This window comes from Acromyrmex echinatior, chromosome 1 (genome assembly GCF_024713525.1).
Source record: "Acromyrmex echinatior isolate Ae372 chromosome 1, ASM2471352v2, whole genome shotgun sequence".
NCBI classification, from domain to species: Eukaryota; Metazoa; Arthropoda; class Insecta; order Hymenoptera; family Formicidae; genus Acromyrmex; species Acromyrmex echinatior.
The window spans coordinates 8,684,321-8,697,701 of record NC_141852.1 but is presented as its reverse complement, the minus strand read 5'-3'; the positions used below and the strand labels follow the sequence as shown (position 1 = coordinate 8,697,701).

The window sequence follows — 13,381 nt, the reverse complement described above, 5'->3', positions numbered from 1 at the left end:
TAAATTTTTTTATATTCTTCAAAAGAAAATAATTTCTTGTTTTGAGTAACATGGTAATGAATTTGTTTAAAATTTGTATGAGTATTCCATTTTAAAATTAGTATCAAGAATATATTTTTTGTATTAAAGATAACTGTTAAAAATAAGAAAGTAAATTGAGTAATTACTTTTCTTAGCAATAAAATAATATTTTTCTGTGCGTAGCGATCAGTTCGAGTACATCCTACATAATTATTTCAACAAAATTATTTTTAGATACATCTGTATTTACCTAAAAATTTTTAGATACTTTAACAGAATCATTCTTTCCGTGTAACATCTGTGATATTTACACGAGAACCTTTCCGTCTACCTAATACTAGGTACAAAAATGACATTCGGTAGAAAATAAAGAATATCTCCCGAGCATTTTGCAGTTATATTTCAACCTGTTAGCACAGGAGACGAGGTTTTCCCGCAAGAGGAGAGAATCACGTTCTTATTGCGTCTTTCCATGGTGCGGAAGATCGCCTGCAAAAAGCGCCCGCCGCTGATGTATCTTCCGCGTTGTACACTAACAGGTTAATATTCTACACGTTGTAAAACAAAAAAGATAATACGAGCGTGCGGGGGCGAGTGATGGCGCGTCGCGAATACGGTAATTAAAATGCCCCGGCAGGAAACGACGTCGCGCCACGACTCCTTTATTATCCTACCGCGCGACGACGCCACGTACCCGAGTTTTTCTGCGACTCATCGCTCAGTTCGCGGCATCGGATATTGCGGCGGCAGCAACATTGTTGATTTTTTTTTATTTCTTCTTTTCCTCGAGATGGGGGTTTTCTGTGGGTTGCGCAAGAAAATAATGCAAATGCCCGCGAGCGCACAATTTGCGCGAACTAGCAGGAGGAACTATCGTCGCCGCGCGATTACGTAACCGTTGTATGACAATAGAAGGAATATCCCATGATTTTCCACGCTGCGGTTGCGGTTGATAAGAACTTGATCCATCACGCATGTATTTTATCGATGGTCCAAGTTAATTCTAAATCGCGCAAAGTCATTGGTTTGCTTCTACGAGATTGCGATAATCTCAGGCTTCTTCTTGACGCATCGCAACGTCAACAAGTTGACGAGTTTCCGTCGTTGTTTCTTGTGGGTAGCGAACATCAAAAGCCACAGAATCGGCCATATTAGCCGGCATATCTTCATCACCACGAGCTTGTTCATGCAAGCGAAGAGCAAGCCGAAAAACCATGGTGCGCCCATCAGCAAATACAGCTGCAAGAAGAGAAAGTACTTTTTCCTAAGAACATTGGACTGATTCCTCGTCGCTATCTCTGTGCTTTGTTGTATTCGTATAATCTTGTACGTGGTGAACACAAATAGCACATTGTTCAGGAGGAGCGTCAGCATGGGTAGGCCGAAGAAATATAAGTTCACCACGTAATTCGGCCCGTCATGATAACGGCGGTAATTCGGCTTAAACGGGAGGTCCTCCGGGATGCCAGGGCAAAATTCTAAGATGATAGCGACGACGGCGGGTAGGAAGGCGCCGCCCCACGCGAAAACTCCGTACAGCCGGAGTCGCCTGTTCTCCTCTTGATTCGTCTGCTTACCCGAGCTTATCATCCAGCGAAACCGCGTAATGGACAGTGCCATGTCGAAGCAGATCACATTCAACCAGAATACCGTGGCGTTCGTAAAGTACTGCATTAGTACCCACAAGAATGTTTCCAAGTTGTCGCTCATCGAGATGCCACACAAGTTACAGTAGCCGAGAAACGTCAGCAAGGACCCCTGCAGCAGCAGGCAGACGTTGTGGCGGAGCACCGCGCGATTGTAGATGCTCCTGGCGAGTTGCGGAACGGACAGGTATACCACGACGACGATGATGGTGAGGACAACGTGGGCCACGTTGGTGTCCATGTAAGTCTGAGTGCCCCAGAAGAATACATTCCTCAGATCGCTGCAGTGATGAACAATCTGCGTTTCATTCTCCTTTGACGATACATTCGTCATGCTGACAGTGGTGATGGTGGTGATGGTCGTCACGGTAATGATCGTCGTCATCATCGTTGTCGTCGTTGTCGTAGTTTTCATTACCACTGTCGTCTCTGTCGAATTCTCTTTGTCCCGAGTCACTTCTGAGACTCCGGTCTCCGCGCATTTGATCAGCACCGTCGTACCGTTGATCATGTTTTCGATACAATAGTCCCTCGGCGCGCGAAAGATGGAATAAATGCGAGGGAGGTATGGATGATATTGCGAATTGGAGTCATCCTCCTCGTTATCGCGGCAGTTCAAGCCCTGCACGGACGTGATCAATGTGGTAATCTGCTGCGGATGTTGGGCGATTGTTCGCCAAGCATCGTGCGTAGTGTAGTTGAACTTGTCCGATTCCTCGTGGATACACTCCAGGTTTTCGTTGAACGCGTAACCGGCGAAGCAGCATTTCTTCGACGCGTTTGATCGATGCACGACCTCCGGATGACTCGGACGGGCCGTGATCGAGACCAAATGTAGCAGAAGAATCGTAATGGACGATGGCACGTGCATGCTGGCACACCCGATGCCTCACGTCCTCGCACTGACCGACCGTATCCGGAGACTCCGGAGTGCGACGATCACGGACGTGTCTTCCCAGCATTTGACAAGTCGGAAACAATCGGGGACTGACGATGTCTTGCTGGCGCAGTATCGCCGCCGTGATTTTTCTTTCATTTCTCTGGATGACGCAGCCACGCCAGACATATGAACGTTTATCGCGCGATGGTAGTAGACAGGTTCCAACACAGACAATTATCGTGGCTGCAAGCCACGGACAATACATGCGGTCAATTTTCACAACATGACCACTATTTCCAGTAAAACCGATGAATCTTGCGGAAACGAGAGTCTGAAAATCTTTCAATCGACGCGTTGCGTAATGCATTGTTATAAAAATATAATTGATACAGAGAGGAAGGGAAGTGTTGCCTGATTATGTTGCTGAACTTTTCATTTCTTGAAAATTCAGGGACGTGAAAATTCAATTCAGTCTTTTCATATAATATAAGAATTTAATCAAATATTGAAAATAAATTTGTAATTAAATTAATAATTAATGTGCACGCTGAAAGAAATGAGCTTGCTCAGTGGAAAATTATCTATAAATACGAAAAATGAATTAAAATAAGTAAGTAACTAGCAAACACTGCGATATTGAATATGTTTTATATCTAATCAATATAGATAACAGAGATAGAATTTATATCCAAACTATTATCGAATTTATTCAGACAGTCTCGCTAGAATGCTCTTCTCTATAATGATTGTGATTCGTATTTATGAAACCTAAATTTTCTTGCATATATTGTTAAAATATTGTGCTATGAATTCTATGCGTATGAATTTTCTACCACATACGAAAAACAATGACAATTCTAGCTGAAGCAGCAAAATATTTTTTTGCGAGTAAGCATTCCTGAATTTTTCGGATTTTTTGACCGTACAGTTTTCTTTAATAATTTTCTAAAATAGCTTAAATCTTTATAAGAAAAAAGATTTAATTGTAAACAAAATATATAAATTTTGATGAGTTATATGGATATAAAAGAATGAAATTTAAAGAACATTTTAAAATAAAAAAAATGAAGTTTCACCGTATCATTTTTGTGTAAGAGTATGACATGTTCATTAATTTTCTTTAAATGATGACACACTAGTAAAAATATAGCAACGTCGTTTCCACCAGAATATCAATATTTAAATTAAATAATTACTATAAACAATTTTTCTTCAATATTTTCCATAAATATTCATTTCTGTTATTAAAAAAAATTAAATTTCATTCATTATTTATTTTTTAGAAGATAACAATGGCATTTTGCTCCTTTATGCTCTCGTGTTTAAGATAAGGAAAGTTACGTGATTCCCCTCCTTTTTAAAAAGAGCTGAAGAACCTCTTTAAAAATAATAAGATATTTCTTTGTAATAAGATACTTCTATTGAATTTATGAGAAGCCATTATATGTATTAATTCATATATTTAAAATATTACGCTTAATTTAGTATCAGTTTTATGTAGCTTTATTAGATTTAAATTGAATAAGAGAATCCTATTTTCATTGAAAATGGATCTTGGTGCTTAATATTTACATATATATGTAGGTAAATTTACAAATACATTTTCAGTTGTTTAAACTGCGCTAATTCAGTTGTCGGATCGGATTTGAAATGCATTCATAAACTGAAGTTGGAAATAAATAACACAAATTACATAATCGTTAACAGAATAATGGAAAATTTATAAATTTATAAATATACGTATATAAATTAAAGCACCGAGATCTGCGACGAAAATTGGATTTTTTTCTATTATTTAATTAATTTTTATCAATTTAATTTTGCATTTATAATTGTTTAATAGATTTTTAATAAAAATTTAAAATATATAATAACATTGCATAAAAATGATATTAAAATAGTGTTGTATATAATACATACTTTACTAAATTTTTAATAAAAATTTATTAGACTATCAGATTTGTGATGAAAATATAAAAAAATGAAATAAAATCATAAATAAATCACAAGGATTTTTTAATGAATAATTTAAAAATAGTTATTCTGGTATATAGATTGTGTGGATTATATGATCCAGATCTGAAATAAATATTATTTAAATCACAATGTCAGTTAGGCATAATTGCTACATACTTTGTCACAGGTTTCTCGTGCGAATTGTTTGCAAAGTGTAGAATATCCGCGACGTAGTACAGCGCGGCACAGTTGACCATCGATTTTACGACCAATTAATCGCGAGACACAAAGGATTTTTCGTATATTTATGTGACACAGCATGCATCTGTCTCGAACGCGCGTCAATCATGTCGACGTGTGCGTGCTGAACATGCAAAGAGTTTCCTCTTGGCGTCGTACGTTTCTCTGTTCGGGGAAGAGCGTCGACGCGCGGAAAGCGCTTAACGTCACGAACAGTGCGATTGTTGTAGGCAATAAATAAATCCCCATCTTGATCCTTCGCGGACGCGGCGAGGATACCGGTACAGCTGCGAAATAGCGGAGATCTCCGCGAATACGTGAAGGTGAACGCCGTGGAAGGGGGACAAGGACGAGAAAAAGGTAGGGTGATACAACTGGAGTGGTGTAACGCAACTATTGTTGATGGTAGCGGCGAAGAGACCGTCGACTTGAATCGCGATCCTCTCGAAAGAATTGCAAGTCGCGAGACAGAGCCTTACGAAATTAACTGTTCGAGCGAAGTTACCGCTAATCAGGCATGAGATTAGGTTTATGCGATTTATCATATTTGCGCGTGAAAAGTGCATTTATTTTTGCTGGAACTGAGTTGAAAATATCTGTAATGTAGATTTATACCACATAAATAAATGTATTATGAACATGGAAAGCGTAAATATATATACATATATATTGGAAGGTATAAATGCAATAATTAAATGGTAATAATTAATTTTATTTTGTGTTATATGAAGTAGTAATATACAATTGACAATTGACATAGTAATTAATAATCGATAGCTGACGATCTGTCGGCTATGTTATGTAAGATGTTATTTTTGCTCCATAAAATTTTTTTTTAATAATTAATCACGTATGTTTCTTTTCTCATTTCTTTTTTTCATTGTTTTTTCCATTTATGTAACTACAAAAAATTATATTTAGATTTTTAATTTTAACTTTGCTAAGTTACATGCGGTCGATACTATTGTAACTTCAGCTTCAACATGTAGAATATCGATGCTAGATGACGCCAGAGTCTCAAACAATTCACGGTCGGTAAATTTAAATAAGCGATCGTCCTCCATTTTGTTCCAATCCTTCACAGTAGCGCGTTTGAATTTAAATTATTCTCGGAATCAGATACAAAATTTCAATTTGGCCAACAAAAGGAAAATGCCATTAAATATTTACTATACTTGAAATAGATAAAACAATTGTAAAAGCAGCGTAGAACAATCAGTTTCTCGTAAATCAATCTTGCTTTTGGTTCATAATTTTCACTCCAACATTGTTCCAATTTGGACAATCAGCTACAACCGCGTTAAAAGAATTATATTATTAATATTGTATTAATATTAATTTTGAGAGCTAAGTGATTTTGCGCTTCGTCAACTCAAAAGATTCGAAAATACGTTAATGCTGTTGATAACGATGAATAAAAATGCTTTCAAAAAGCTATTGTATTGCTTGATAGTTTCTCATTTTATTCAGCTTGTAATATTCTATTCAAAAATTACTAACATAAACTCACAAAAATTCGAAAGACAAAGAGATCTTTTGAAAATAGAGCTTTGAAGCTTTAAAACATTTTTTAAAATTTAAATTTCGTTCATTTTCAACAAAATTACAGCTGCATGAATTTTGAAACTCATAGCGCTACGAACTTGTCTTGCTCTAATCATTTTTATATATATTTTAATATATAAATTTATAAACTTTTGAGAAAGTCATAAAGGAAGATTTTTCCATATTATAACAAATACAATTTATATTCTACATTATATGTATATATAAAACAATTTTACGCATCCGCTCAGCGAAATGTTATTGGCTTTTTACAATAAATCATTATCTAAGCTTTAAATCTTAAACCGTAAAAAATTGATTAATCATAGTTAATCATTCTTCTCACATTCGACTATGATTGGTCAATTGTTTAAAACTTAAAACTTAGATAATAAATAGCTTATAGAAAACCCAAAGATTTTCACGAGATATACTGATCTTGATATACTGTATCTTTCCAAAAACGCAGACAAAACAAAGCGCCATCGGACGCCCGCACCCGTGGACCATAAGAGTGTATTGTTGTGGGGGGATTACTGTGATTATTTATTGACACTGTCAGGACGGATACATGATAACAGTCAAGACAGCTTGGAGCAAGAGAGCTAGCAGGAGATCAATTTCTTTGATCGTTAGGTCGTTGGCAGTGCCGGTGCCGTTGTTGCATAGATTAGTCTCGCAACAGGCGGTACAGGCATAGAGCTTGGTGCGTTCGCCGATCACGATGCATCCGGGCTCGCATTTGTTCGTGCAATTTCTCTGGAGGGACCACGTCTTCGGACTGGAAGTCGAGTTCTCAGTGCTGGTGGTGTAGGAAAATCGCCTTACCTGCAACGCATGAGCTCATATTGTGTTTCAATTTTATTAAGTGTGCAGTTTACCGAGCGTCCCTCTGTGGAGCTCTCATATGAGATTTACGCGGAAACATTAGATGAGATTGTCATAATTACATTGTAAATCAGATGATATAGTCATAATTACAATGGAAAAGAAACTTGTTCGCTTTATCATTATGTAATCATTTATTCTGGATGAGTGACTTTATATACGCTATTGAAAGCTTTCATAACGATGTTTCTGCGTAGGAAAATTTAACAGTGGGATTTTATACGAGGATCTATGTCACAAAGGAAAACCAATAGCTCGGATTCTATATATATATATATATATATATATACTTTGTATATTTTGTAGACATGTGTGATATGAGTCTTTTCTAAAAAATAGAATATTGTGAAAGTGATTAAACAATTACTTTTTTAAAAACTTAATGATTGTTTTTAACGCGTACGTGAATAATATCGAAAACATTAATAAGTATAAAGATCATTTATGATTTTTTAAGTTATTTTGAACACATATTTCTATTAAAAATTAAAAATTTTTAGAGGAATTGTACAGTATTTTCTCATATTATTCCTTCGTTATATCAGAAATTATGAATGAAATCTTTTCTATATCACTGGCATTTCGACAATTGCTGTACCGATAAATAAACAGCGGTACGACGTATCTCATGCATGTAATAATTTAACCGCACAAATAAACGCTTGCTCATGAACGTGATGCTTGTATGTATGTTCAATTATATATTAATTTTCTCAGATAAACAACAATTTAAATTATCATAACAAGTTCGTATTAAATGCGCACGAGAATTCATCACGGACCCGTTTGTTAAAATCTCGCTTCAACTAACTCGGAACAACTGATAACTATTCCAATTTTCCTCTGAAAGTAGGTCAATCACATCAATCACGTTTCTACATAATATTGTATTCTGTATAAAACGTTTGGTGTGTGTATGTGTTTGTATGAGAAATTATGATGCAAATCTTAATATAGAAGGATTGTTGCATTTGACGCTAATCGAGTGTAAGAACGAAAGGTACAAACCTATCTCGTCTTACCATGCAGATTCTTCTGTCGTCCATGCATTTGTGCTCGTATTCACTGAAATTGCCACCATTGCCAGTGATACATTTCTCACCGTGATCCATAGTGAAGCACTGATAACACCATAAGTCGTTGGCTCTTTCAGAAGCCGCGTGGGTCCGATGCTCTTTTGACATTAGCTGTCCTGTTTTATTATAAAAGCCATTACGTACATACACATGCATACATAATCGATACAAACCGATTATATCAAAAGTTCAAACGCATAGAAAGTAGGACACTTGTATAAAAAAATTAACAAAAATTATTTTTTACTACTTTTTTTCTACTTTTTTACTACTTTTAATCTAATGTGCTAATTATATACATATATGTTTGTCATAAAGATTTCATATAAGTTTATCATAAAGCAAAACAGAAAAAGATACATAAAAATTATTATAATTAATTAATTTTAATTAAAATCATTTATATACAAATATTTTAATAATTAGAATGAACATAATATTGCAACAGTATGCAGAAAAACAAATCACTCATTATTTTGCAGATATTCAACTGTTTCAGATAGTCATCATTTATATGAAACAATTTATATGAAACTTTGAGAAACTGACCTTTGGCCAACTTTTTAATATAAATAGCTCATTCTAAAATGTGGCAAATTTATCATTGAATCATATTCCTGCGTTCCAAAAATATAACTTTTAGAAACATATATTGAGAAAACTTAAAAAAGAAAAAAGAGAAAAATTATAGATTATATTCTACAGATAATTTATAACTTTCTTTCGCTTTTAATTCATCTTATTTTTTTGCGCTCGTGAATCATCAAAGATAAATTTATTGAAATAAAAGTATTTAAAACAAAGATGCTTTTAAGGCAATTCTAGTGTTAAAAAATTTCATTGTTCTGTTTCACGTTTACATCAAAAGAATTGAACAATAGTTCTTCCCAAATATCTTTTCAGAATCTCATATCTTTTTCGTATCTTTTCGATATCTTTAAAAGGAGGGAACAAACTTGGATGCTTTAATTACGCTATTGCCATATCGAAATTCAGATTTTGCTAAATATTTAAATGTTTCTTTTCCTTCTTACCGCCCTGTTACATAAACATATAAAATTAGTTTTAAATGATTATATGTAGAAAGTACCGTGGCGCCGCCAAGCTTCCAAAAAAAGTGCCTCGGCGTTATACTCCGCCAGGACTACTTGACTACATCCACTGATCGTGATAGTATACCGCACAATTACATTTTTATTCGAAATCTTCCACACTTACCGTCCGTAAGAGCCATTAATGTGACAAGCAGGAAGCACGTGATAAGGACGTGCACATTCACGTTCATCTCGAAGGGGTCTGGCCTCGTCGCGAGACTAAACTAATCGTAACGACGATCCGACGATAAGTGGACGACTCACATCTTCGAGATTGCTTTCGCGCGATTCACACGCGAGTCTTACGCGACAGTTGCGAAAAATCAACCAGATGATGCCTGATGATCCAGCCAGCAAACGGCGGCTGGCTCCGCCATGCTGCGTCGGCGTCGGCGTCGGCGTCGGCGTCGGCGTCGGCGTCGACGCCTGCGTCACAGCTGCGTCGAGCTTGCTCCAGAAACCTCGAAAGTCGAAAATCAATATTCGTAACCGGCGAAAGCATTTGTCTCCACACCACGACCCACTCGACGTCAAAGCCATTGCGTGCGGGACGCTTATGATCGCCGTTGGGCTGAACCTGAAACATCATCTGAGATGAAAGACATCTGAATGCATGTCCTTCCCTTCATCATCCGTTATGTAGTATGTAATTAATCTTAGAGGCGAACACCGCAGGGAAATACCATTCTATCGCGTTGACAACCTTAACCCTTTGATAATCGTCGCCAATTGTTGTTATCGCGAGGGAGATGACGCGTTTTGTTGTGAACGTTAAATAAAAGCACAAATATCTGCGTGATCGATAGAGGTGTTCCGAGGTTCCTGAAACTTGCGACGGAATTTCCGGGATTCGATACGTATGATATCATTCAATAGCATTTGATTCTTTAAATATAGTTCTCATAAATATTTCTCTATATAATTATTCGGAATTGATTCTTTTATCTATAATAAAAAAAAAGCAGAAGCAATAATAAATTCGCTGCTTATTTAATTATTTAAAAAACGTGATTATTAGTAAAATGTAAATTTGGCTTTTAAAATTTTATGTTGCACTTTTTTTAATTTAATATACATATATATTGATGGCATATAATATCTTGACGCTTTTTATAGGAGTGCAAGCTAGTGACATCTAACTTGAAAAGAAGCAATATGATAAAATATGTGATAAAATATATTATATCGCCCAGTTTTATTCAACTACTCAATATTATCTCGAGTAAATTTTTTTCTAGATTATACGTATATATTTCAAAGCTATTAGCTACAAAGATAATATAAATTAGTAATAATGGGAATTTCTCTCTCTTATCATTATTCTAAGAACCTTTTCGTGAAAATTTTATCCCTCACTCCCTTTTTTTCTTTATAAGCATACCCTAGAATGACTAGAAGCACTTTTCTCATGTGTTAGTAAGAATCATAAAGAGTCTCTCTTTATGTCTTTTTTGCTATTTGCAACCGCCAACGATTTTCAATATTGTAGAGAGATGTTTTTTGAAATATATTTGATTCGCGAAATATATTTCAGAGTACGAGTCACCGCTGGCGATTCTAACGTTAACGTTTCTATTTTCCGATTTTGGATGATTAAATAGGAAAATAGCTCAAGTTTGTTTGAAAGCGGATTTACCAAACTTTATAATGGATGTACATGTCCACCTGGGACAGCGTTTCGCCACTTTACTATATCCGGACAGTTGTGGTCATACTGAATTGGTCACTCACACATACACACACACACACACACACACACACACATACACAAAACACTTAGCGATGTCGTACCGCGACGATTTAACAATCAAAACTAACAAAGCAAAGTTCTGATTGATCTAACGTCTTGTTCACGTCGTAGTACCTAGCAAATATATATATCATCGTTCAACGCATTAAATAAAATTGTGGTATGTTTAGACAGAAAGCTGAAGTATCTAGAAATTTAGTTATAGATTTAAAAATAATTTTATTGGATTAAAACACACACACACACACACACACACACACACATAAAATAATAACGTGGGACGCTCAAACTATTTACTAGAATGTCAAAATATTTTGCATTGTTCATGCTTGAGTTTCCTACGTAATTATTTTTATAATCTAATAAAATGTAATAAAATTATTTTTAGATCTATATCCAAAATTTTTAGATACTTTAGGAAAATTATTTTTTTTTACGTTATTATACTGCTTATTGTATGTACATTATTTTTAACTTATTATTAGCTCCAATTTTAATAACGATCATATCTTGTTTACCAGCAATGTAGATTGATCAAAACAACTTCGTTTATTCCGTTACAAAATTACTCTTAATGCATCTTAATCATTTGTTACGTAATGGCTGTTAGATGAAAAGAAGAAAAGATTTTCGAATGATTTATTGTAATATGTAAGTTTCCGAACGACTAAGTTTCTTATAATCTTCTTTATCAAACGGTTCTTTCAAAGATTTACTTCATTATGTAATGTTGCAATGCGTATTTATAACTGTACGTAATTTACAGAATAGGAAAACTTTGAAACGAATAAACAATGTATTAAACTTTTATCTTTACAGGCAACGAATTAATACAGAACATTAATCCGTAAATTAAATTCTTTTTTATAGAACTCTTTATGAGTACGTGCACTATAAGAATTTATGAAAAATATATCTTGAATATTTATGGCAGTTTAACGGCGTGAGTCAATATTAACTATACACAACTGTCAATATTTCAGCATACTCATTTTTCTCCGTTATTACGCGTTAAAAGAAGTAGAAAGAATTTTTTCTTTGAGATATAACATTCAAAATAATTTCAAGCGGTATATTCATCACAGTCTATATTGCACCTGCACATTGCAGGGGTGAATACCCGCAGGGGAATCGATTTCAGGTTTCCCAGACAGCGGCTGTTATGACTTTTACCGGCGAATGAACCTCTTTTGATATATCAGCAAGCATTCAGTCGATGTTCGAAGGAAAAAGAAACTAAAGGCAAAGCAAATATGAAATGACTTGGTACGTCTATTATATAGAGTGGACAGAAACGATACTGATCGAGATATTTTTAGAACGCCTCAATTTCAATGCACTTTATTTTTTGTAAAATAACTAGAGTTGGGAAAGAGTTACTTTTCAGATTACTTTGTTTGTTATAGAAATTGAGTACAAAAGGTAATACAAAATTGGAGCAAATGTGATAAAATATAACATAAAAAATAAAATATCCAAACTTATTATACTCAATTTTTATAATAAAAGGTAACTTATTATGTATCTTATTATGTAACTTTCCCAACACTGATAATAATTTATTTTATATTTTATTCTATAGATATAAAAGTATAAAATTTTCAAATCTATTATTTTATCAACATTTAGCTTCCGTTACATAGATTTGTAAATTGCTATGGTCTATTTGATAAATAATCAAGCGATTTCACGATATTACGTCCTTTGGAATTATTTCTTTTCAGAAATATCTGCAATAGACATTGAAAGAAGGCTTTTGTTCGCTAAAACTCTCTGAAGCTATTACATAGACTACCGTTTAAATACAAATTACATTTATAAATTGTAAAGATATTCTTTTCAGAGAGTCAAATCACACAGACATATAAGTCTGTCAAGTGGCGTGTATAATGCGATACCGATTTATGCGGCGAGTACGCGAATTGTATCCGTCATCTCCGAAATATCAAATTTCGATATTTGCACAGAGGATGTCAACAACGATTTACAAATACCGGTGACACCCCTTCGCATGCAGTCGACATAGAAGAGCGCAGGAGTTTAACGTCACCGGGTTTTGCACTATAGAGAATATATAATCCATTTCGTCGCGTTATCCTATCGTTATCGATCCGCCCTTCGTGTGAGGTAAAAATAAGAAATAAATAACGAAATCTGTCGAACTTCACGAGGGAAGAAATATTTCATGCGGAAAGTAAACTCCGGGATGACGCGCGTCCTGTCAACGATTCTATAAACAAGTATTCGCGGACGAACTTTGATATATATATATATGTGTGTATATA

The 13,381-nt window shown here is 34.9% G+C and overlaps 2 protein-coding genes across 2 annotated transcripts; both read right to left on the bottom strand.

Annotated features, from left to right (window-relative positions):
- Positions 1-59: 59 nt before the first annotated feature.
- Positions 60-2,693, bottom strand: LOC105146632 (uncharacterized). Its single transcript, XM_011057028.2, has one exon. It carries the CDS (start codon positions 2,536-2,538, stop codon positions 1,054-1,056), a length of 1,485 nt encoding a protein of 494 aa, XP_011055330.1. The 5' UTR covers positions 2,539-2,693; the 3' UTR covers positions 60-1,053.
- Positions 2,694-5,434: 2,741 nt separating this feature from the next.
- LOC105146617 (hypothetical protein) lies at positions 5,435-9,770 on the bottom strand. Its single transcript, XM_011056999.2, has 3 exons — positions 9,471-9,770; positions 8,199-8,368; positions 5,435-7,116 (listed from the first exon to the last, which is right to left on the bottom strand). The coding sequence occupies exons 1-3, from the start codon at positions 9,535-9,537 to the stop codon at positions 6,847-6,849; spliced, it is 507 nt and encodes a 168-aa protein (XP_011055301.1). The 5' UTR covers positions 9,538-9,770; the 3' UTR covers positions 5,435-6,846.
- Between the last annotated feature and the right edge of the window lie 3,611 nt (positions 9,771-13,381).

Coding starts and splice junctions, on each gene's coding strand:
- LOC105146617 (XM_011056999.2), bottom strand. CDS start 9,537: ATGAACGTGAATGTGCACGTCCTTATCACGTGCTTCCTGCTTGTCACA. Junction 8,369..9,470: donor ATTAATGGCTCTTACGGACG/GTAAGTGTGGAA, acceptor ATAATAAAACAG/GACAGCTAATGTCAAAAGAG. Junction 7,117..8,198: donor ACGACAGAAGAATCTGCATG/GTAAGACGAGAT, acceptor CATGCGTTGCAG/GTAAGGCGATTTTCCTACAC.
- LOC105146632 (XM_011057028.2), bottom strand. CDS start 2,538: ATGCACGTGCCATCGTCCATTACGATTCTTCTGCTACATTTGGTCTCG.